This window comes from Myotis myotis, unplaced genomic scaffold, assembly GCF_014108235.1.
Source record: "Myotis myotis isolate mMyoMyo1 unplaced genomic scaffold, mMyoMyo1.p scaffold_m19_p_21, whole genome shotgun sequence".
NCBI lineage: Eukaryota > Metazoa > Chordata > Mammalia > Chiroptera > Vespertilionidae > Myotis > Myotis myotis.
The window spans coordinates 4,443,982-4,468,929 of record NW_023416326.1 but is presented as its reverse complement, the minus strand read 5'-3'; the positions used below and the strand labels follow the sequence as shown (position 1 = coordinate 4,468,929).

Below are 24,948 nucleotides of genomic sequence, written 5' to 3'. Positions count from 1 at the left end.
GTTTAGATTTGTCCTGTTCGTGTTGCAGTTAAGAAATGTAGCCTGGAATTTACAAGTGTGAAGCTCAGAAAGGAGGATGAAACTGTAGCTATCAGTTTTGTAGTCATTTGGGGCCTTGAAGAGCATTTTTATATAAAAATATAAGAAAGAGTCCTTTCCTCAGTGAATGGAGAGATGAGCAGTCTCCTTAGAGAGATCAGATTATCATAAAAAGTGAATAAATTCGCTGTCCAACTCTAGAAATAACTAAGTGCACAAGGAAAGTTGTAATAGTCTCGCAAAGCTATCGTGAGAAATTGTCCAGTGCTCACAGGTCAGATGTGCATTAGCATAAAGTGTGCTGTATTTTTCACTTGGAACATCTTTTGTATTTTTGTAAAAGGTTGTCGTAAGGTTTGCTTTTAAAGTTAAATTTTTGTTTTGTCCTTGAAAATGTTACTGTCTCAACCTGTGTGAATTTTCCGACTCTAGATGGCAAGATCTTCCAGGAGAAAGTGGATTCAATCGTGTCCCTGAGGCACTCCAGCAGCGGAGGGAGGGCCGGCCCCCGCCCGGGACTGATGCTGATCAGTCCCTCTGGTTTCACCGCGTCCCCGCCTGAAGGTAGAAACAATGAGAATGAAAGTACAACCCCGTTCAGTTCTGAGTAGAGGCAGTTACGCAGTGTCCTGTTTCATCACTACAGCACCACCTGATGTTCCGACTAAACAAATGGAAGTGTTAGAATGTGTTCAGGAATCCATTTCCCTGCTTTCCATGCTCAGGAGAGCCTGGGGGCGGATGGGCTCAGGCCACCTTGATCTGCAGCTCTGTCCCTCTTCTCACGGGCATTTGTCTTTAGCTTCTGACTCACCTCCCACTGTCCTCAGAGCTCAGTTGGGCCTACTCCCCCCCTCCTACCTGAGCTCATGACTCCAGAGGACCTCACTTGCCGTGAGAGTGGCCATCGGTACCCAGCCTCACGCTCCTTGCTCCTGGGACCTTTCCCTCCACCTGACCTGCCAGGGTGCACACGTCTGTCCCGGACCTGCAGCAGCAGGGCCGCCCAGACAGTAGCAGGCTCCTGGCTGGTTTCTCTGTCACCCTCCCACCTGCCTCCTGCCTGTTTTCCCCATCCAGCCCAGATCCCTTTAGTCGGCAGCTTCCTTGACCCCGTCTTTAGGTGCTTGTCCTCCTGGCCTTTGTGTTCCTGACCTGAAACCCTGCGCTTGCCTGTCTCACTGTCCTCACGCTGCCGAAGCTGCTGAGAAAGTGCCCGCTGAGGGCCTGCCGTTGCCAGGTCTCCCTATGCTGGCCGCCCATGCCGGCTGCCCTGTAACTTCTCTGTGTTCAGAGTCCCCTCTGCTGCTTCCTCATCTACCCCAACAGCCTGCTCGCTCATCTCCGCTGTTAGAGAGAAAATCGGGGTGTGTCCTGGCTGGGAACTGGCCGTGCACCCGCCTGAGGCCTTGCTTTTACTGAAACCTCCCCTCCCAAGTGCTGTCTCGGGCTGCATAGCTGATATGATCTCACTTCATCCTTAAAGCAACCTTCACATAGAGTATTCCACACCCTCACTCTAATGTGCAGAAACCAGCAGTCATAGAATTCTGTGGTGACCCCGCCCCCTAATCACAGAACTGTCACTGGAATCCAGGAGCAGCTGCAAAGCCCACTCCTTCCACTTCCCCAGACTGTCCTAGTGACGCAGGGGGTTACGTTTCACCTCACTTCACTGCATAGAGTCTTCCGTCCTCATGATTTTGACTCATTCAGTTAATACTGTGTTTTGTTAAGTAGATGGGAAAAGACATACATTTTGAGAAGATTTTAATAACAGTTAAAAGAAAAAAAGTTCAGGCACTGAGGAATGTAAACATCAGTTACTAGGAACGTTGACCTATCTGAATTCTTTTTTTTGTTAATCCTCACTTGATATTTTTCCATTGATTTTTAGAGAGAGAGGGAGAGACAGAGAGAAACATCGATGTGAGAGACACATGGACGGGTTGCCTCCTGCAGGAGCCCAGCCAGGTGTTTAGGTAGCATTTCTCTCCTCTCTTCCCAGCACACGGCTCCTCCGGCAGCATTCCCCCACGGACGGGGGCCAGCCTGCGGCGTTCCAGAAGCCTGCCCACGCTCCCCACGTCCTCCCTCGTGCCACCCCAGACGCTGGCTGGAGGCTCGGACGGGGGCATTAACAGGGTACCGAGTGCTGCAGGCAGCCCTGTGGCTCCCCAGCCTGAGCAGTGGAACTCCCCCGGGAGCTCAGAGACGCTGAAGCAGGGCGAGGAGGAGGAGGCGTCCATCAGCAGCTGCGAGTCCGCAGAGGCTGTCTGTGAGGGGGACGCTGGCCCTCCCCGACCAGCCTCCGTGGGTGGCGTCCCCAGAGGAACGCTGGAGTGTCCGGGGGTCGGTGTCGATCAGAAGGAGTTGGAGGCAGAGTCCAGAGCAGACAGTGATGGACCTGGGGACGCGTCCTACCCACGCCGCCCTGACGACCTGCGGGGACTGGCCTCATTCCAGCGCAGCCAGAGCACCGTGGCGAGCCTGGGGCTGGCCTTCCCCTCGCAGAGCGGGTCTGCCCCCGTGCGCCGCTGGCCCAGCCTGGTCGACAGGAGCGCTGAGGACTGGGCCAGCCTGGCCTTCTCTCCGGGTTATGAGCCCAACTACCTCCGCACCGCACACACTCCCAGGTATCACACGTGTCTGCCAGCCCTCCCTCTCCACGTGTTTCACTATTCCTTTAAGAATTCTATGCTTCTAGAAGCGTCTTCATTATGTCACTTCTTAATATAATGTACATCGATGGCAAACAGAAACACACCTTTCTCCTTATTTTAATCCTTGGTAAAATTGAGTTCCATATTTAACCAAATGCTAAACCATAAATAGCTCTCAAAGAAAATAGTCTGTAGTTTATTTAATTCTTTGTGGTTATTGGAGAAAAGCTCTTCAGTTCAAGGAAAGGATGACTTATTATTGCTTCCAGAAGCGCCTCTACTGCACGGTCCATGGGACCACGGGCGCTGATGGGAGCGCCCCATGTACTGTCGGCACAGCAGACACTGGCCCTATGCCTGCAGCACGGAGTGTGGCTGGTGCAGAGGAGGAGCTGACTTTTTACCTAGTTTTATTTTATTTTTTAGTTTTATTGATTTCAGAGAAAAAAGGGGGGAGAGAGAGAGAGAAGCATCAATGATGAGAGAGAATTGTGGATCGGCTGCCTCCTGCACGCTCCCAACTGGGGATCGAGCCCACAACCCTGGGCATGCGCCCTTGACTGGAATTGAACTTGGAACCCTTTAGTAACAGCCAATGCTCTATCCACTGAGCCAAACTGTAAGGTCTTTATCTAATTTTAAATAGTTCAGATAGCACAAGTGGCTTTGGTATTGGACTTCACAGGTGTAAGATAGAAGAGTGTTTAGGAAACTGTATGCCTAAAAGTACCGGTGACAAACCTGATGGTCAATTTGTGAGTCTCAGTTAAATCAGGAAACATTTTCAAATGTTAACATTATGAATGTTCCACATCACGACATTTTAGGCAATAAGGGATCACCTAGACCAGTGATGGCGAACCTATGACACGCGTGTCAGAGGTGACACGCGAACTCATTTTTTTGGTTGATTTTTCTTTGTTAAATGGCATTTAAATATATAAAATAAATATCAGAAATATAAGTCTTTGTTTTACTATGGTTGCAAATATCAAAAAATTTCTATATGTGACACGGCACCAGAGTTAAGGTAGGGTTTTTTCAAAATGCTGACACGCCGAGCTCAAAAGGTTCGCCATCGCTGGCCTAGATGATGGTGGGCTGCACCATCCAGGTTCGTGTAAGTGCATCACTGATGAGAGAGAATCTGTGATGGCACAGGATGAAACCGCTAACGATGCATTTCTCAGAACGCCTCCCGTCGCTAAGCAGCTCATGACTGCACTCATCATATTCTTACGGGGGAAGTCGCCGTGCCCTGGTCTCCGCGCCGCTGTGTTAGTGGGTGTGTCTGGTCTGTTGCAGGGTCGCTGAGGACGCGCTGGTCCCCATCTGCTGCGGGCTGTACGAGCTCCTCAGTGGGGTGCTCCTCATCCTGCCCGACGCGATGCTCGAGGACGTGGTGGACAAGCTCATTCAGGCCGAGGTTTTGCTGGTCCTCGTGAACCACCCCTCCCCTGCCATCCAGCGAGGAGTCATCCAGGTAAGAGGTGTGTGGGAAGCAGAGCCTGTCCCACTGCGAGGGGGTCATTGGGGTGGGGGGGCACGGCAGCATTCTCTGTGAGAGGGGCACAGGGTTCCGGGGGGAGGGACGGGTTCCTGACACAGGCGCCTTGTAATGACACAGGGAGGTAGGGCAAAAACAGGTTAGCCCTGGCAGCCAGGAGGTGGGCTCCTGGGCTCTGAGCACGGATCCATGGAAGAAGTGAGTTTGGGAGGCAAATGATTAATTTGGTTTTACACGTGTCATGGCTAAGATGCTGGGGAGGGTGGGATGGAGGCCTGTGCTTAGGGTAAGTAATGTGCGAGACGTCTAGAAACAGTCTAGGGCAGGGGTGGGCAAACTTTTTGACTCGAGGGCCACAATGGGTTCTTAAACTGGACCGGAGGGCCGGAACAAAAGCATGGATGGAGTGTTTGTGTGAACTAATATAAAGTCAAAGAAAACATCATTACATAAAAGGGTACGGTCTTTTTTTTTTTTAGTTTTATTCATTTCAAACGGCCGGATCCTGCCCGCGAGCCGTAGTTTGCCCACGGCTGGTCTAGGTGCTCCACACCTAGGGGCCGGCAGAGAGTGCAAAACTGCAGGCTGACATTTTCTCCTTCAGAATTGGGCACAGGCATTCTACGTGCACTTGACGAAGGCGGCCAGTCCACCAGGTGTCATGTTCAGCTAAAGAGCTAGTTTCCCGTCACGAAAGCATTAAGGTCTCCAAGGTGGAGTCATCGTTAGCATTCTGTAGCCACCAGAGACAAAGCTCATCTTCTTTTGCTGTGGAGATGGCATTGTTCTTAGCTTTCTATGTTCTATAACATGAAATTAAACGGTAACTTACAAGGCTAGTAACTGTCTGATGTGTATACACTACATAAAGTCTTAATACATTCTTTAACTTGTCCTAATTTTTCCCTTAGCTGTTAGATGTGTATTTTAATAGAGCATCTAAGGAACAGAAAGATAAGTTTCTGAAGAATCGTGGCTTTTCCTTGCTGGCCAACCAGCTGTACCTGCACCGGGCGACTCCGGAGCTGTTAGACTGCTTCGTAGAAATGTTCTTCGGTCGACACATTGGCCCTGATGACGAGTACGTGGGTTCTGCCCTCCACTGCAGTTGAGGGTCTTTTGTCCTAAATGTAAAATCTAAAAAACTCTCTCTTAACAAAAGTCCTTGGTCTTCCTTTGTATTTCATTCACTAGCTAGAGAGTAGACAGGTGAATCTGTATCAAAGGAAAGAAAGTGAGACTGAGGATTAGGCATCAGTGTTCACAGGGGGAGATCCCTAACAGACAGGCGCTGTGTGTTCTCAGCCGCAGATGTCAGGATCCCTGGAGAGGCCCCTCCCAGCCTCGCCTTTAGGTCGTCTAGAGGCAGAGCCAGCCCCTGCCTGGAACCCCTGGGGCATTGATGCTGAGCTCTGACCTGGGGCAATGCTGAAGGATTAGCAAACAAGCCCAAAAACAAGAACACTTTCTTCCAAACCAGGAGTTTAGCAGGAAAGTTAAACTGTGGTTTCTGTCTATGATAGAGAGAAATGAGTGTCTTCTTCTTCTTCTTCTTCTTCTTCTTCTTCTTCTTCTTATTATTATTATTATTATTATTAGAGGCCCAATGCATGAAATTCGTGCAAGGGGTTTGGCCCTCGCAGCCCTGGCTTTGTCCAGAAGGTTGTTCGGCTGTTCGGTCTAATTAGCATATTAGCTTTTTATTATAGGATTATTCAGTAGACCAATTCAGGCCTTGTGGACTCGCCTTATTGCAGTCAGGAGAGCAGTGCTTTTCATTTGTGTACAGCTTTGGGCTCTTTCAGAGCGATTCTGTGTTGTGTTATCTCATTTGATTCTCACAACAGCCTTGAGAAGAAGTGGGTAGATCTCACCACCCATATTTGATAGATAAGGAAAATGGGCACAAAATGCTTGAATACAATTTGACTGAGGCAAATTGTATGGGGACAAGAGGTCAAGACTTTTTGCTAGACCTCAGTTTACTAGCTCGTGTCTGTCAAATACCATGTAACATGATTATTATTTTCCTCTGCGCTTGTTATATAGATAACCAAGGGGCCGATGGATGAATTGAAGTGAGTCAATTAAAACTATGAAATCGTTTCTGTGTTTCATTTGGACAGGACAGACTTCTAACAACACCCTTTATCCTATTTTTGGAGGGGTTTATAATCTAAAAAAAGATGAACAATACATGTTCCACAAATTTATTTTATAGCCTCAAATTCAGATTAACAGAACAGTCCATATTGCAATCACTTTTCCTTCTTTTGTGGTTAATTGCTTCTACTGTGCTCTTACCTGTGTATGATTTATTATAGGTTTGATCAGGAAGATGTGAGAAACCTGGGGCTTTTTCAGAAGTGGGCTGTCATTCCTGTCCTGGGACTAATTGAGACCTCTCTGTATGACAACACGCTCCTGCATAATGCTCTTCTACTTCTTCTCCAAATATTAAATTCGTGTTCGAAGGTAGCAGACGTGTTGTTGGATAATGGTCTTCTCTACGTGCTATGTAACACAGTAGCAGCCCTGAACGGATTGGAAAAGAAGTAAGTTTTGAATCATCATTTGAAGCTATGTCTGATAAATATTTCAGAAATGGAGAACTTTAGTAATAGGTTACATTAAAGCATCTGGTTTTCCATAATACTTTCAAAGAATTTTTTTTCTTATAAAACATTAAGTAAGATTAAATTTGGTGGGGACATAGTTTCCATCATTTTCAACAAAGTTTTTTATAAGAAGATATTTATATGACTTTTTAGGTGTATAGAACCTGAAGACAAGTTGTAAGAGTAAGTTTTGTTCCTATGGAAAATAATACAATAATTAAGAAATAATACGGTAATAAACTGTGTCACGTACTCACAACTGTAAACCTACTTTTGCCCCGCCCTGTATATTACCAAGCTTCCACTATAGTCTTATAAACATTATTATGCCATCAGGAACAGGACCTTGAGGATTAGGGAAATAGTCACTTGACCACACAGCTAATAATGTGTGTAAGTGAGATTCAGAGAGGTTAGTTATCCAAGTTCATCTCTGAGAGGCCTTCTCAGAATGTTCCTGTTCATACCTACCAACTCCCCGCCTTTGGTGTGGGCTCAGAACCTGCCCATCTGTTCCCATAGTAGCTCCTGTTAACCTGTTTTTGGGGGTTTTTTGCTTGTTTTCTTAAATATATTTTTATTGATTTCAGAGAGGAAGGGAGAGGGAGAGAGAGAGAGAAACATCAATAATGAGAGAGAGAGAATCATTGATGGGCTGCCTCCTGCACGCCCCCCACTGGGGATCGAGTCCACAACCTGGGCAGTTGCCCTTGACTGGAATTGAACCCGGGACCCTTCAGTCCGCGGTCGATGCTCTGTCCACTGAGCCAAACCAGCTGGGGTGTAACCTGTGTTTTTACACTTACCACCCTTTACGTTTATCTCTTTACTTGCCTGGTTCTCTGTGAGACAGCTTTTGACGAGTCAGTGTGTGTCCTCACATGTCTGTTTCTAGCCCGCAAGTCGTGTTGCCTGCCACAGAGTGAGCGTGGGTCAGCAGTGAGTGCATGCATGCTGGCGGAACAGAATTAACCGTTCTCTCTGCCTTAAATCCTTTTTCTTTAGCATTCCTTTGAATGAATACAAGTTGCTTGCTTGCGATATACAGCAGCTTCTTGTAGCCGTCACAATCCACGCTTGCAGCTCCTCGGGCCCCCAGTATTTCAGAGTGATCGAAGACCTCATCGTGCTGCTCGGGTATCTTCAAAACAGCAAGAACAAGAGGACACAAAGTAAGTTTCAGCTTGTGGAGTGTGGGGGCAGTTGTATAGGAGCCAAAAAGGTTATTCGAATCTAATCTCTTTCTTCTTGGAAACTTTTACTGAAAGTTTAATTTTGTGATGATATCTATTAGCTCTAAAAGAAGCCTTCTTAAGTGGTAAAAATAAAAAGTGATGCCTCTATGTAATTAGTAGCTGGCAACATATTAAAAGAAGCCACTGATTTTTCTTACCAAGTAGAATTAAAAGGCTTATGTTGAATAATAATGCCCTTTAGGTTGCTTTAATGGCAAATATTAAAGAGAATATGAAACAAAAATGTGAGAATTTCTGGTGAAACTTTTACCTTATCAAAAAGTTTGTTCTTTAAAGCAGTTATATAAAATGAAATAAATGTGTGGGATAGTATTTTATAATGACCATTTGGAAATTTGCTTTAAAATTGCTTTTAAAAACAATTTTAAAATGTTTACTACCATCCAGAACCCATGTTGATTTAAAATTTTTAAAAAATATATTTTTATTGATTTCAGAGAGGAAGAGAGAGAGAGAGAGAAACATCAATGTTGAGAGAGAATCATTGATCGGCTGCCTCCTGCACTCCCCCCCACTTGGGATGGAGCCCACAACCTGGGCGTATGCCCTTTACCGGAATCGAACCTGGGACCCTTCAGTCTGCAGGCCAACGCTCTCTCCACTGAGCCAAACCAGCCAGAGCTGATTTAGAATGTTTAATTCTGATAAAATATTATAGACAGTTTTGATACCGTGTAAATATAAAAATCAGAGTTGACAACCACGTAGCTTGCAGACATTGTGGTGCCTGCGTTTTCAGGCATGGCCGTGGCGCTACAGTTCCGAGTCCTCCAGGCCGCCATGGAGTTCATAAGGACCACCGCGAACCACGACGCCGACAGCCTCACCGAGTGCTTCCAGGCACCTTCTCCCCAGCACGCGGTCTTTCCGAAGCGGAAGAGCATTGCTGGTAAGTGCTGACGTTGCATTTTAGTAGTGATGAAGTGTAGGCTGCCGGGCTTTCCTGTGTTCCCTGCCATTCACATGTTTAAACACTGTCAGTTTAGAGACTTAGGCTGTAAAGTGTGAGAAAGTGTTCCTCCCAGAAGAAGCCGCTCACTGCTTGCTTCTCTGTGCTGCTCCCATGTAATTTCCTCTGGAGCACCTGCCACGTGCTAAGCACAGCGTTCAGTGTTGAAGATGCAATGACTTAGAAAGCAGACACAGCATCTGCCCTTGCAGAGATGATAAATGGTGGAGAAATGCAGGGGCAGGAGTGAGACGATAGCAGGGCAGCCCGCTTTACATCAGGAGGCGGGGAAGTGTGTGAGGAGGTGAGATTTAATGTCATAAAGGACAGAAAGGAGTCAGGAAGGGAGAGATCAGAAGGCGGGTGTCCCCAGCAGAGGGGACGGCTCATGGGAGGGAGCTGAGGCCGGAGGAAGCCAGGCTGGTCCGGAGAAGAGAAGGAAGCTGCTATCCCACTGCCAGGTTAGCCTGTGTCAGTCTGACTCCTGGGCACCACTGCCAGGTTAGCCCCGTGTCTGTCTGACTCCCGGGCACCACTGCCAGGTTAGCCTCGTGTCTGTCTGACTGCTGGGCACGTGCTTCCACTCATCCCAGCACCCAGGGAACAAGGCACCGGTTCCTCCCCTCTGTGTGGTAGACATCTTTCCATAGACATATATATAGAAAGAATACACAGATATTCCTTGTTTAACAAGTGCCTAATCTGTTATATTGTGTGACCGTCTTTCCTAACTTTTACCAATCAACAAAGGTGTTATTCCTTTTTTACTTTTCTGTTTTTGCTATTGTAAACAGGGCAGCAATATGCATTTTTTTATTTGCTTCATTTTTTTGTCTCAAAGGTGACTCTACCCACCAAAATGTAATAACTAAAAATACCAATTACCTAAAAGAGTAGACAATCCAAAGTGCTATTAAAATATTCAAATATCTTACAGGGTGAGTCATTAAAACTTACCATATTTTAGTCATGTCTAAGTAGTGTTTATAGAGGCTCTTTATGGAAATTGATCTGTGTTTTCATAATCTAAACCAAAGGTTCAATTCCAGTGAAGGGCTGCGCTCTTCCTCACCTCCCGAGGCGCCATTTTCGTTCCTATGGTCACCTCCCGATGCTCTCCTCCTCCCGTGCGTTCAGGCGAGACTCCTCTCCCCCAGGCTCTCCCGGATCCGCTCCCTGGGTGGCGCCTCTCGGAGCAGGTGCAGTAACGCTGCTGAATGCCAGGCCTCCTGTCCGCCTGGGGAGGCGTTTCTCGGGAAATGCTCTTGGGATTGAATTCAAGCAACACATGCAGCAAATCACTGGAATGATACTCACCATTCTGATCTCCTCACCTTCATTTGACTGATTTCTGCTGTCACTATATACACTTTCAAAACTGTTTTACCAAGTTCAGCCGTGGCAATCATCCGGAAATAGTAATGTTCTTACTAAAACACAATGTGCTTGATAAATCTATTGATTATTTTAGAATACGAGGAGGTGCGACAGTATTGGAAAATACTTTGTCAAAACATTCTGAACTGCTTGTATGCGCCCTTCTAATTCTTGGAGTTTTTCAGGAAACTCAAATTTTGCCAAACGATAGCCACCCTCCTCAGCTAGGCACCTGCTTCCGCGTCCTTACTTAGGATTCTGAATCAGAAGTACTGTCGCACTTCTTCAAAGAGGGGAAGCACCACTTTCTCTTAATCACTCTTTCCTTTGTGCAAATTAACTTTGTATTAAATGAGACCTTTTCATGTTCTGATGATCAAAAAGTTGCAGCAAAACTAGCTTCCTGTTTCTTGTTAACTCCGGCATCTGCTGTTGTAATTGATACATTTGAAGGTCCTTGGAAATGCCCCCTTGCTCACACGGACCCCTTTCTGATGCGCATGCGCTCGGTGGCGAGCGATGAACTTCACGTGATGATACAGCGGAGGATGAGCCAGGAGAGCCCGGTGCAGGCGAGCGAGGCCGAGCTGGTGCAGAGGCTGCAGAGACTCATCGTGCTGGCGGTTAACAGACTTATTTACCAAGGTGAGTGTTATTCTATGTTACACATAGAATGTAACATCTAGAGCAGCCACTAAAAGCTGTGTGAAGAAATACACTCAGAAGCACTATAGATAAGTCAAAATGAGATTCTAAAAAAAAAATGTTCAAATAATCCCAAGGAGGCAGGAAAAAAATACACAGTAATTGTTAATCACTAGAAAAACAATACATTCAAGATTTTTTTTTAATATATATATTTTTATTGATTTCAGAGAGGAAGAGAGAGGGGGAGAGAGAGAGATAGAAACATCAATGATGAGAGAATCATTGATCAGCTGCCTCCTGCACACCCCACACTGGGGATCAAGCCTACAACTCAGGCATAAGTTCTAACCGGGAATCGAACCCAGGACCCTTCAGTCCGCAGGCCAACGCTCTATCCACTGAGCCAAAGCAGCTAGGGCAATACAATATTTTTTTAAAAAGATTTTTCTAATTTATATTTGGGGCACCTGGCCCTCAGGCTAACTCTGAAACTGACCCACTGTTCTCCCTGGCACCACATTGAATGGGTAGCACGCGAGAGAAATCGCTCTGCACGTCCACCTGCTGTAAGCATCACGTGTGATTGGTCCAAGAACCTCATGGCTTTAATGATTTCATAGTTTAGTTCATCTTCATTAGTAAAATAAATCTTAATTTAGAATTGCATGGCTTATATGCGTTTAAATTTTGACACTGTTTTAAGTGAGATCACTTTCTCTATGTATTCAAGTAATACATTTACACGTTTATATTGTGACAACTGAATCAGTACTTACATAGAGTATTTTTACCAGCATCATTACATTTGTAATGGCTAGGTGCCAGTGATTTAACTGATTTTTTATTCTTTTTTAAATTCAGAGTTTAATCCAGATGTTGTTGCCATTTTGAGTACTCCAGAAAATGCCACTCAGAGAAAGACCTCAGCTTCCCAGACAGAAATTGCTGAAGAAAATAGTCATCGTGAACAGATTTCCGTTTTCAATCCATTTCAGAAGGAAATACTGACATACCTCATAGAAGGATTCAAAGTATCTGTTGTAAGTAAATTAATTAAATGGGGAATGTTCATTCACACAAAAAGAGTAGAGCTTTTTTGTTTTTACTTTGTTTTTATTGCTGACACTATTGCCGATGTCCCCATTCCCCCCGCTTTGCCCGAATCCATGTAGCCCCCTTCCCTCTGGCCGTCACCTCGCCGTTGTCTGTGCCTGTGGGCTATGCATAGACTAGTATGTTCTTTGGCTAATCCAGTCCCCTCGCCCCTCCCTCTGACAGCTGTCAGTCTGCTCCATGCATGCCTCTGGGTCTATTTTGTTCATCAGTTTATTTTGTTCATGAGATCGCACATGTAAGTGAGGTCTGTGGTGTTTGTCTTTCTCTGACTGACTTACGTCACTTAGCATAATAATCTCCAAGTCCCTCCATGCTGTTGCAAAAGATAAGAGCAGGGGTCCTCAAACTACGGCCCGCGGGCCACATGCAAATACAAATATTGTATTTGTTCCCGTTTTGGTTTTTTACTTCAAAATAAGATATGTGCAGTGTGCATAGGAATTTGTTCATAGTTTTTTTTTAAACTATAGTCCGGCCTTCCAACGATCTGAGGGACAGTGAACTGGCCCCCTGTTTAAAAAGTTTGAGGACCCCTGGATAAGAGTTCCTTCTTCTCTACAGCTGGTCAGTTCCTGGGTTCTCACGTTTTTGTTTATCCGTCCATCCTCAGTGGGCATTTGGATTGCTTCCACCTTTTGGCTATTTGAACAGAGGTGTACATCCACCTCTTTTAAACACTGTTGTACGGATGTGTGTGTCTTTCTAATTTAGACTGTAGTTAGAAACCTAGAATAAAACCGGTTTGAACTGTGTTGAGGTTAGTATATTATTCCTTTAAAAGTCTGATCCTAATTCATTTCTGTTTCGGTTTAAGGGTTCAAGTAAACCCAGTGGTTCCAAGCAGCAGTGGGCGAAGATCGTGTGGTCTTGTAAGGATACCTTCCGCATGCAGCTGGGGAGACTGCTCGCCCACATCCTGTCCCCAGCCCACCCTTCCCAGGAGAGAAAGCAGATTTTTGAAATAGTTCAGGAGCCAAATCATCAGGAAATACTACGAGACTGCCTTAGCCCATCCTTGCAAGTAAGAATCAGTATTTCATACGAAAAAACCGTGGGTGAAGCGTCAAATTGCACAAAACAAGAATTGAAATTAAACTGTATTTTCATGCCAAACATTGTAAGTGTAGTTTTCTTACCAAGTGGCACCTGAGGTCCTTCAGATGCCCTCCACCAGCCTCGCCTGGATCTGCTCATTCCCCATTCTTTTTAGTGCTTAAGTGAAGGTCTGTATATAAGTTCCTACAAGGAACTAGAATCATTACATGATTGGTCAGAGGATGTTAAAATGAGTTATTAGAAACAACTTCAGTGGCTATTCAAAGTGAATAAAAACATTTCTGTTAGTTTTTCAAGATGATTTTAGAATGTCACTGAATACGCAATGGAAATATTTTCAGTTAATTAAGAACCGTGCCTCTAAGACACAAACGCGCAAATACTCCAGTCAGTTACATTCCTCTCTGTTTGCCAGCTCTCCAGGCCTTTTACTGGGAGAGCATCCGCTCCGTTTCCTCCCTGGGTCGGGTGGCAGCTGTCACCGTTCCTTTAAAATGTCGCATGGATGAGCTCTGCTATTCCCGTCCTGCACATGTTCCTCTCCTGCTTCTAGGAAGTGGCAGGATGTGAGGCAGCATGTTAATGTACACACCGCCCAGCATGTGAGAGTTCCCAAACCCATTTGTTGACATTTAATACTATTCACAGTTAGAATGCGAGCGGTATTTGTATTAATGCAAATTCTTAAAGAAAAATTCTGCATGCTTAACTTGTTGGCACATGTAATGTCTAAATAACACACAGGATACAGGTAGCAATGGGGTGTAACTTCTAAAGCAGTGGTCCTCAACCTTCTGGCCCTTTAAATACAGTTCCTCATGTTGTGACCCAACCATAACATTATTTTCGTTGCTACTTCATCACTGTCATGTTGCTACTGTGATGAATCATAATGTAAATATCTTATATGCAGGATGGTCTTAGGTGACCCCCGTGAAAGGGTCGTTCGACCGCCAAAGGGGTCGCGACCCACAGGTTGAGAACCGCTGTCTAAAGCGTGGAAGGGCCGACCCAAAAAACCATGCGTCAGAGCTTGGTGTGGGCTCACGCCGTGCAGGACAGTCGCCATTGCCCTGAGTAGCAGCTCTGATGTCAGTTACAGGGACTGCTCATCAAAGATTGGCCTGGCCTGGCCGGCATGGCTCAGTGGTTGAGCATTGACCTATGAACTAGGAGGTCATGGGTCGATTCCCGGTCAAGGCACATGCCCAGGTTGTGGGGTTGATCCCCAGTAGGGGGCGTGCAGGAGGCGGGCGATCCATGATTCTCTCTCATCATTGATGCTTCTCTCTTCCCTCTTCCTTCCTCTCTGAAATCAATACAAATATATGAAGAAAAAAAAAAAAGATTGGCTTAACCCAACCCGTCTCTGGACCTTCACAGTGCTGAGGTCTCCCTGGTTCCAGGGTTCCGAGGGAGCATGGATGCTTATAAGCTCATCTGCGGAGAGCTTTTTGTTCTGGAGTGTTCACCCCTCTCTACCAGGCAGAAGCAAAGGAGAAAGAATAAATAAGCAGAACTCCCTTATCTCCAGGCGTAAAGGAAAGTTCGCCTCCAGTTACATTTGTTATGAGGGGAACTAAGAAAGGTTGTCCCTTATCCTAAGCTTGCTTCCTGTATTTCTTTAGCGAATCCTCTCCAGAATTCTTTCCCCACGATAAAAGCCTGCTTGCGCCTTTTCTTATCCTTGTTCTCCCTCCCTCCTTCTCCTTCTTTCTCCTTCCCTTCCTTCCTCTTCCTCTCTTTTTTTTACCTTTTACAATGAAAATTTTTAAGCATACTAAGAAAAGTAGAATAATATAATGAATACTATATAACCATCACATAGATTTAACAATTGTTAATATTTTTATCTTTATCATCTCCTGAAACATTTTAAAATAAACCATAGAAATCATGACATCTTTCAAAAGGCATTTTCTTACATATAATCATAACATTATACGTAACAAAATTGGCATACTCCCTAATGTCATCATATGTTCAATACAGAGTCACATTTTTTCAGTTGTCCCCCAAATGTCTTTTTTTAAGCTCATTTATTCAGCCATATCTAACCAAATAAACCTAGCAATCGAATTTAATTTATCTGTAAGAAGTAAATATTCAATACTTTAACTGTAAGAAGTAAAAATTCTGTATGACTGAAAAGAATGTATTCCTTTGTTTTTCCAGCATGGCGCCAAGTTAGTTTTGTATCTGTCGGAGCTGATCCATAATCACCCGGATGAGCTGACTTGGGAGGAACTGGACGCGGCACAACTGCTTATGAGCGCGTTGCAGACGTGTGGCCACAGGGGCCCCCCTCCCAGCGCGGCCGCAAAGCCAGAGCTGCTCAGAGTCATCAGAGAGGTGAGTCAGAGGAACAGCATGTGTTCTTAGGAGGTCCCGCTGGCTGTGATGAAAGGGCGCTGGGAGGCTTGTTTTCCATTAGAGAGTGTCAGTGAGGATGAATTTGAGATACTTGCTTTCTGTATGTTGCTTTATTACCACGAGAGAGCAAACAGGCTCACTGAAGGAATGTTCTATCCTCTGTGGTCACCCTCATCTGTTATCAGTAGCGTTCAGTGAAGGGAAAATCTTCACATTGACAAGCGAGTTGAAGAACCAGCCTTGAGTCATGGGTTCTTTAATGGAAAAACAAAATAAGGAAGAAAGCACCTGTGCAAACCCACCCGGTTAGGCAGCCCTGGTTAACTCTTCTACCCCCACTCCTCTGCCCGCACCGTCTGGAGACAAAGGGGAAGGAGCGCATTATCTAAGGAGCTGGTGTCTTCTCCTGTTCTGGTCTCCTGAGGACAGCGCTTTTCCTGTGTTAGCTTGGTTTTACAAGTAGTTTAACTGGGTTCTGTGCCAACGTTAAATGATAAAGAATAAATTTTACATTATTTCTTTTAGGAACAAAAGAAATATGAAACTGAAGAAGGTGTGAATAAAGCCACCTGGCAGAAGACAGTTAAAAATAATCAACAAAGGTAGGATTTTAAGTGTTGTAAAGTCATGTCTTTTAGGAATCCATTAGATTTCACATATACTTTTAACTGTTTGTTTTCTTAAATTTTATTTTTTCCATCACCATTTATCCCCTCTATGCCCCCTCCCCGGCCATCACCACACTGTTGTCCATGTCCACGAGTTCTCTCTCTTTTTTTCTTTTTTACTCAACCCATCCCCTACCCAGCACCCTCCCCCTCTCTCACCAGAGCTTGTCTGCCTGCTCTCTATCTATGAGTCTGTCTCTGTTTTGCTTGGTAGTTCAGTTTGTTCAGTAAATTCCACCTATGAGTGCAATCATAGGCGGCTATTGTAGTGTATAACACTGGTCTTTCTCTGACTGGCTTATTTCACATAGCATGACACTCTCCAGGTCCATTCGCGCTGTCGCTAAGGGCAAATTTGCCTTTCTTTTTATGGCAGAGTAATATTCCATTGCGTGAATGTACCACAGCTCTTTTCCCTGCACATTCCACGTTCCACGTGTGCTTAACTTATGGGCAGTTTTGTCTGTTCAGTCTCTTTCAGCGTCTCGATTTCAGATCAAAGGAGATATCTAAAATAGCCGCAGACATCACCCAGGCAGTGTCTCTCTCCCAAGGAATTGAGAGGAAGAAGGTGATCCAGCACATCCGCGGGATGTACAAGGTCGACCTGAGCGCCAGCCGGCACTGGCAGGAGCTGAGTCAGCAGCTGACGCATGACAGGTGCGCAGAGGGAGATGGGAGACTTCTCTTTCATGGTAGTCTTTGTAGGATGGATCTGTATTCGAATCGAATTATATAAATAGTTTGGGGTTTTTCTTTTTTTAATAGCTGGGTTTTTAACTGAATAGACTAACTTTTTACTTACTGAATTATACAATAATTTTTTTAAAGCTACACGCACTTCAGATTGCCACTTAAGGTCTTCTTTTCCTTTGTCTAACAGAGCAGTCTGGTATGACCCCACCTACTACCCCACTTCCTGGCAGCTGGATCCCACAGAAGGGCCGAATCGAGAGAGGAGGCGTTTGCAGAGATGCTACCTAACTATTCCCAACAAGTACCTCCTGAGGGACAGGCAGCGGCCGGAAGGTAACGGTGCTTCCGGCCCGGCTGTGAGTAGACTGATAACCGTGGTCTTTGGGGAAAGGTGACGATGCTCTTTTCCTCACAGGCATGGTCAGACCGCCTCTCTCTTACCTCTTCGAAGACAAAACTCACTCTTCTTTCTCTTCTACCGTAAAAGACAAAGCTGCAAGTGAGTCTATCAGGTAACTTGGACCCCGTGAGCCGTTTTTGCTTCTGGTAGAGGAGTTAGAAATTCCCATAGCCTGTTGTGGTGCTTATCGCTCTGTTTGAGACAGTGCTGTGGCTTTGGGAGAGCTTCCAGACAGGGCTCCAGAGAGGACGAGGTTGGATGCCGGAATCCAAAAGGGAAAGACAGCTTGGCAGGAAGGAGCCCGGGACTTGTGTCCTGGTGCCCTGGCCCTTGTTTGCACACGGATGCCTCTGTACTCGCCTGTCCTGACAGCCTGTGAAATGGGCAGCGCTGCCGCGGCATCCACAGTCGTCAGTGCAGTGATGACAGGTTCGGATGCTGGGCCCGCGCTCTCCAGCTTTCTGATCGTGGGCAAGTTACTCACCTCTCCGCGTCCGTTTCCTTACCTGTTGTTCCATGAGGAAGGTGGTAACGCCAGCGTAGCTTAGCATCGCCGAGTAGTGATGCGTCAGCTATTGTCATGCCCATTTTATAGACGGAAAACTGAGCCTCAGAGAACCTAAGTGTCTTGACCAGCCGTGGGCAAACTACGGCCCGCGGGCCGGATCTGGCCCGTTTGAAATGAATAAAACTAAAAAAAAAAAAAAAAAAAGACCGTACCCTTTTATGTAATGATTTTTACTTTGAATTTATATTAGTTCACACAAACACTCCATCCATGCTTTTGTTCCAGCCCTCCGGTCCAGTTTAAGAACCCATTGTGGCCCTTGAGTCAAAAAGTTTGCCCACCCCTGGTCTTAACTAATGAAGAGAGGAACTTTTGTGACTCTAGATCCTGTTTTTCCTAGAAACTAGACTTATTACGTGTTTGAAGTATCAGAGGCATGAACCAATGTTTGCTTATTTACTGGAAAATATAAAATATTCAAGTCTCTTTTCAGTAACTAATCCTGTATTCTGCCTACAGGGTATAGGGATTATTAGCCTTTCCTAAAAGTTTCCATCATTTTTCTCCTCTACTAGAATGTTAAAGAAAGAGATAATATTTTTACAAGGGTTTTGACAAGATGTCTTGTACTTGAAACTTGTCTGCTTTGCTGAAATCTTTTACTAGATAGAATAAAGCTTATACTTTCTAAAACTGGTCAAAACATTCATAGTGATTTTAAATGTATTTTGACAGAGTGAATCGCAGGTGTATCAGCGTTGCCCCGTCTAGGGAGACAGCTGGCGAGTTGTTATTAGGTAAGTCACGTTTTGGAGAATTTTACTCAGACTCACCTGCCTTGTTTCACTTGTGATCAGTGGAAGCCTTGTTTTGGCCACTGCCATTAAAGGAGTTAAATTCTCTCTAACATCGCGTAGGTTATTCTGCCTTGACATTATGTATAATGCATGGCCTCATGGATGTGAAGAAATGGCAGCATTTTAATTTTTATAAAGCTGACTTTCTTCATGAGTATACATTTTTATATTTAACTAGAAGCCCGGTGCACAACATTCGTGCACTGGGAGGGGGTGGGGGGATCCCCTCAGCCCAGCCTGTGCCCTCTCGCAGTCCGGGACCCCTTGGGGGATGTCCACCTGCCACAGAGGCAGGAGAGGCTCCCGCCACCACCGCTGCACTCGCCAGTTGTGAGCCCGGCTTCTGTGAGACGTGCACTGACCACCATGGGGCAGCTCCTGTGTTGAGAACCATTCCTTTTATTTTATATGTGATCGAATTCCCACAGCAGCCCTGTGGCATCGAGACCTCCCTCACCCCTCCTTTTTCTAAGGTCACTAAGACACAGAGAGCCTGAGCAGCTTGCCGAGATCTTGCGGATGCTGTTCACAACTAGGGGCCGAGTGTCAGGAGCTATTTCTGGGCGATGGCCTCAGATTCAGGCCATGGCTCCAAAGGTCATGCTTTTTACCATACAAGCTAATGGCGCAATACGTCTTTAAACTCACATGCAGTTATGTTCTGCAGGTAAATGTGGAATGTATTTTGTGGAAGATAATGCTTCTGATACAGTTGAAAGTTTGGTGAGTAGACGCTTAAGTTTGCACTAAATTCACACAAACTCCAAAAATTCAGTATCACCAAAAAGCAGGTAGAACTATTAGAGCTCATTTATTGTGACTTTATGTGTCGATTCATCTGAGGTGAACATATTTTATGAAAGGCAGTTCTAAAAAGTATTTTAAACTTGATAGTAAATTCTGCTGGCTCATGCTCAATTTTCTTTAACCTAAAACTGCTCTGAAAAATAAAGTATTAAAAAAGCAAGTCTATTAACTAAAAAAAAAAAGCCTAATTTTTATTCAGCATTTTGAAGTGTGTGGTAGAGGATTTTCAGAGAATCTCATCTACCATATTGCATTTTGATATTTTTTAAGAGTCTAAAATTAAAATGATTATTAATATTTCATGCAAAGCGGGTACTTCCATCTCTCTCCTTTGCCCAGAGCCCTCAGGGAGAATTGGAACCAGCATCGTTTTCCTGGACGTACGAGGAAATCAAAGAAGTCCACAAGCGCTGGTGGCAGCTGAGAGACAACGCCGTGGAGATCTTCCTGACCAACGGCCGGACGCTGCTGCTGGCCCTGGACAGCACCAAGGTGGGTGGGCTGCTCTGAGGCAGACGCACTGCAAGTTCATGGCACCGGGTGCTACTCATGGCCCTCAAGTCTAACTGATCTAAACTTCCATTCACTGTTTCTGACATCAAATAAAGATTGCCTTATTTCTTAGTCCTACTTAAAGTAAACCCTAGATTTTTGTACTCCAAAACTGTTAAATCCTGATTTCCCAAAGGGTCTGTATCTGTGATGAATGAATGAATGGATGGATGACCAGCCTAAAGTAGTTTAAACTTGCAAGTAGATTTCCCGTCTGACAAGCCCTCTCTGGACCCCCACAGCCTTCAGCTACGGTGGCTGCCTCCGTTACAGAAAGCCTCTGGGAGGAAGCTGTGTGGGCTTGCCGCCTCCAGGTCCTCCCGGGTCCTCCCCGGTTCTCCCCGGTTTTCCGTGGGAAGCTCCCGCTCATTTCCTCCTCCCACCCACTCGCTCTGCTCAGCTCCCAGGGACCTCGAGTTGGGCTCCTGCTCCGTGTCCTCAGCTGACGGGCTGCCAGTGGCATTGGACCCGGCTGATTAGTCTCTTCTTAATGAGAAGCCCCTTCCCCACTGGGCTGCTTTCTTCCCCCTGCGTGCAGGTTCGCGACGACGTGTACCACAGTATCCTGACCAACGACCTCCCCAACCTTCTGGAATACGGCAACATCACCGCGCTGACCAACTTGTGGTACACCGGGCAGATTACTAACTTTGAGTATCTGACGCACTTAAACAAACATGCCGGCCGATCCTTCAACGACCTCATGCAGTACCCGGTGTTCCCCTTCATCCTGGCTGACTACGTGAGCGAGACCCTTGACCTCGGGGACCCGTCCGTCTACAGGTAACAGGAACACCCCTTTCAGCTCCGTCCATATGCTGTTTATTTCATTAAAGCTTTTATCACAGGAATTTTCAAACGTGCACAAAATTGAATGAAAATGGAATGAACCGCCATATGTCCATCATCCCAACTCAACAATTAGGAAGATGTTTGCCAAACTTACATCATCTCTTTTTTTATTTTTTATGTAAGACAAATGGCAGACCTCTTGTTCTGTCCCTCCTGTGGCCTTCAGTCCATATCTCCTAGGAAAAAGGTGGAATGTTTTTTACCTAACCTCAGTGCGATTATCACAGCTCAGAAAATTATCAGTTTTCATGGCATCATCTCATATCCAGCCCATTTCAGATGTCCCCTGATGGTACTCGAGGCATCCTTTTGGAGTTGATGGACTTGAATCAGGCCCGCTGTCACCTTTGGTGGCAATGTCTGTGAGACGGACATGTGTTTCTCGTGATCTGCGAATCAGACAGCAGGATGCTTATTTCAGTACGCGCACTCTGCATCTCAGCTTGGCCATTTTATTTTTTATTTTTATTTTAAATATATTTTATTGATTTTTTACAGAGAAGAAGGGAGAGGGATAGAGAGTTAGAAACATCGATGAGCGAGAAACATTGATCAGCTGCCTCCTGCACACCCCCCACGGGGGATGTGCCTGCAGCCAAGGTACATGCCCTTGACCGGAATCGAACCTGGGACCCTTCAGTCCACAGGCCGATGCTCTATCCACTGAGCTAAACCGGTTACGGCAGCTTGGTCATTTTAAGTGTGTAGTTTCTTCAGTTTTCACTAAGTAACCTCATAATTATGTGACATCTCATGGTCATATTTCCTGTCCAAACTGCCCTTCATGCCTCACTGCCTAACTGGGCGTGGAGTCTGGGAGATGGGAACTGGAGCCCCCGATTGCCACGGCAGCATCCGTCGCAGTCCCGGAGGAAGAGAGCGGGGCAGGGAGGGAGGGATGGCCGTGCTGTTCTTGTAGTGCGTACTCCTAAGTCAGGAATGGCTGAGACCCGTAGGGCCTGCTTAGAAAGTTCTCCCCTAACGTGTATGAAACCATGATTTTGAATGGTGACTGTTAGTTGCCAAGCAGCAAGTGTAAGCACTAAACTGAGGGCCGAGTGCTCTGTCGGTCACTTACGCACTGGCGGGTGCAGACCTCTGGGCAGCTTGATTCTGGCAGCATCAGGTGCCGTCTAGTCCCACCCTCTCTCCCTCTAGAAACCTCTCCAAGCCCATCGCCGTGCAGTACAAAGAGAAGGAAGATCGCTACGTGGACACGTACAAGGTGGGTTCTGTTTTCCCTCATTTTTGATAAATGAAAACGAGCTTTGTTTTAAAGAGTTGTGTTTTACTTGTGTTTAGAAATTTTAAAAGTATAGTACTGATTTTTCTGTTTTTCACATCTTTGTACTTTGACAGACAACTGGAAATCATTATACGATTTTCAATATTAGTCTGTCTCAATCCTCTGAAAACATTTTACCCAGAAAAAGAAGTATACTTATTAGAGTGGCATAAATTGGAAGCTAGTAATCCATTGTTATATTGAAATATATAAATAACTATATTCCTTATAAAAATCACAAAGATTTCCAGGGACACTCTATGCCCTGGGGTTATTTCTGTAACAATATCAGCATATTTATGAGGCACCATAATCTCTCGTTGTTCATAGTCAGTCAACTATGCATTACTTTATTAATAGAAATTGGCAGATTTTATTTTATTATTTTGTTGTTGTTTTAACCCTTGTCTGAGAATATTTTCTCTATTGATTTTTAGAGAGAGTGGAAGGGAGGAGAGAGAGACGGAGGGAGGAAGAGGGGAGGTGCAGACTGGGAGGTGCCTCCAGGTGGTCAGGCAGCAGCCGGGCACCCCGGAGGGCACCCCAGACACTCAGGTGGCTGAGGTCGGAACTCGAGGGAGGGCAGCGTGGAGAACGGGCACAGGGCTGGCAGGGAAGGGCTGTGAAGCCACGCAGAGGGCTGGGTGGCCATAGTGTCTGGTTCCCTGTGTCCCTCAGTACTTGGAGGAAGAGTTCCGCAAAGGGGCCCGCGAGGACGACCCGCTGCCGCCCGTGCAGCCCTACCACTACGGCTCCCACTACTCCAACAGCGGCACCGTGCTGCACTTCCTGGTCCGCATGCCGCCCTTCACCAGGATGTTCCTGGCCTACCAAGGTGAGCCGCGGCCGGTGCGGAAAGGCAGGCTGCTCGGCAGAGGACACTGGGCTACCTCCTGGGAATGTCTCCAGACCAATCAAACCGCAGGAAACGAGTTCTGTCTGTTCCTTTGACAAAATTGTCTTCTAAAACCTGCCACAGCCAAATCATCTTGCTAATGTCTCAAATGTTAGCTTCAAATTAAACATGTTGAAGTTTATAAAACGCAAGTCACTTTAAAGAATTAAGATGTAATTCACATACCATAAAATTTACCCCTTTTACCCTTTAAAAATGTATGCGGCTCTCTTTTTAAAGATATTCAACTTAATAATTATTTCAGATCACAGTTATCTTTGAACCCTAAAGGGGAATATGTTGTGGTAATTTATTACAAATAACTGCTAAATAAATAATAGGAGAGCCACATTGCCACCTTCACCTGGTAACTTTCTAGCTAATAACCCTCTGCCTCCGCTGGCATTGTAAGTGGCAACTGCAGGCCTGAAGGCGAATAGCTCGAGGCGAATGGATTTGTGTGCATCGGGGACACATTCCCCTGTCAGTTTCTAATGAGAACCATGGTTTTACTCACATGCACCCTCTTGCAGGAATGACTGTCTCCTTGGTCTATACAAGGGCTTTCTTACGTTTGTCCCCGTGAGTGCACAGGACAGATGAACACGGGACAGCTGTTCAAGCACGTGAGGGTATTGCCCTGACCCTCTCTGCCTCCCAGTGTCTGTCCCGGGCTAGTTATCTAAGGATAACTTTGACATCAGGCCAACAGGTTCCTATGTGCAAGGTCTTACCCCATTTTTCCAGAGTGAGTTAGTAAACATTTCTTTAAGTGACCCTCCCAACTCCCTGAGAATAAGGAAATGTCTGTAAACCTAATTTCTTCGCAGATTTTATTTAGTGGCAGGCAGTGCTGACTGACCCAGCAGACCAGATAAGAGAGGAGTAAAAGGAATAGGAAATGCGCGGGCAGAGGATCGCTCAGGCGTGGGGAAGAAGTTGGCACCTCTTGGTAAAATGTGCCTCGCTTGATGCTGAGACCAGTCTGTGATAGTTTCCAAATGAAAAACGTGCTCACGTTTCAGCCAGTTCAGAGGCGTTTTAGACGGAACGTAGGGTCCCTGAGAAGCGTCCGCCCCGCTGTCTCCAGGGCTGCCTTCGGCGCCGCTCCTGCTCTGGGCCGGCCCTCAGCCAGGGACGCAGCGCAGAGCTCAGCTCTGGAGTGTGAACAGTCTGCCAGGAAAACTTAGCGAGGAGAGAGCGAGAGCATCTAAAGCAGGGGTCCTCCAACTGCGGCCCGCGGGCCACATGCAAATATAAATATGTTTGTTCCCGTTTTTTTTTTTTTACTTCAAAATAAGATATGTGCAGTGTGCATAGGAATTTGTTCATAGTTGTTTTTTTTTAAACTGTAGTCCGGCCCTCCAACGGTCTGAGGGACAGTGAACTGGCCCCCTGTTTAAAAAGTTTGAGGACCCCTGATCTAAAGAGAAGGAAGAAAAAGTAGTCCTAACAATTAGAGGCAAAGGAGTAATTTTGCTTCCTGATGGGGAAAGAGTATTTTATCCACTTGAACTTTAATTTTACTTCCTTATTATTCACTCATTCCATAAACAAATTGTTACTGAGTACCTAGTACATGCTAGGTATTGCTGATACCCCAGGTCCCTGCTCTTATGGAACTTTTATTCCACTTGGGTAGACAGTCATCAATTAAACAAATGCTAGAAACTCATCTAGTTTTATGTATTATGAAAACAATATAGATTTTAAATAATATAATACGGTCTCAAATTATGTATAGAAATACTTATTTTCAAGAATAAATGAATAACCTCAAACTATAGGTAGGCAAAATGAGCATCATTTTACTAGTAATCTTTTTG

At 45.6% G+C, this 24,948-nt stretch overlaps 1 protein-coding gene across 11 annotated transcripts in view; it reads left to right on the top strand.

The window, feature by feature from the left end:
* The window catches only part of LYST (lysosomal trafficking regulator), an 81,906-nt gene that overhangs the window by 44,813 nt on the left and 12,145 nt on the right, over positions 1–24,948 (top strand). For 7 of the 11 annotated variants that reach the window (XM_036354564.1, XM_036354572.1, XM_036354563.1 and 4 more), the window contains 22 exons: positions 472–603; positions 2,048–2,675; positions 4,008–4,185; positions 5,121–5,290; positions 6,534–6,764; positions 7,833–7,999; positions 8,823–8,972; positions 10,070–10,231; positions 10,863–11,054; positions 11,919–12,097; positions 12,988–13,194; positions 15,405–15,581; positions 16,128–16,204; positions 16,742–16,930; positions 17,154–17,299; positions 17,382–17,478; positions 18,610–18,671; positions 19,399–19,454; positions 19,878–20,030; positions 20,629–20,873; positions 22,101–22,167; positions 22,906–23,062. In XM_036354564.1, the coding sequence (XP_036210457.1) occupies positions 472–603; positions 2,048–2,675; positions 4,008–4,185; positions 5,121–5,290; positions 6,534–6,764; positions 7,833–7,999; positions 8,823–8,972; positions 10,070–10,231; positions 10,863–11,054; positions 11,919–12,097; positions 12,988–13,194; positions 15,405–15,581; positions 16,128–16,204; positions 16,742–16,930; positions 17,154–17,299; positions 17,382–17,478; positions 18,610–18,671; positions 19,399–19,454; positions 19,878–20,030; positions 20,629–20,873; positions 22,101–22,167; positions 22,906–23,062 (3,822 nt within the window). Of the gene's footprint in view, positions 1–471; positions 604–2,047; positions 2,676–4,007; positions 4,186–5,120; positions 5,291–6,533; positions 6,765–7,832; positions 8,000–8,822; positions 8,973–10,069; positions 10,232–10,862; positions 11,055–11,918; positions 12,098–12,987; positions 13,195–15,404; positions 15,582–16,127; positions 16,205–16,741; positions 16,931–17,153; positions 17,300–17,381; positions 17,479–18,609; positions 18,672–19,398; positions 19,455–19,877; positions 20,031–20,628; positions 20,874–22,100; positions 22,168–22,905; positions 23,063–24,948 lie in introns of those variants that run through there. The other 4 variants (XM_036354565.1, XM_036354571.1, XR_004974996.1 and 1 more) reach the window with 4 other exon arrangements.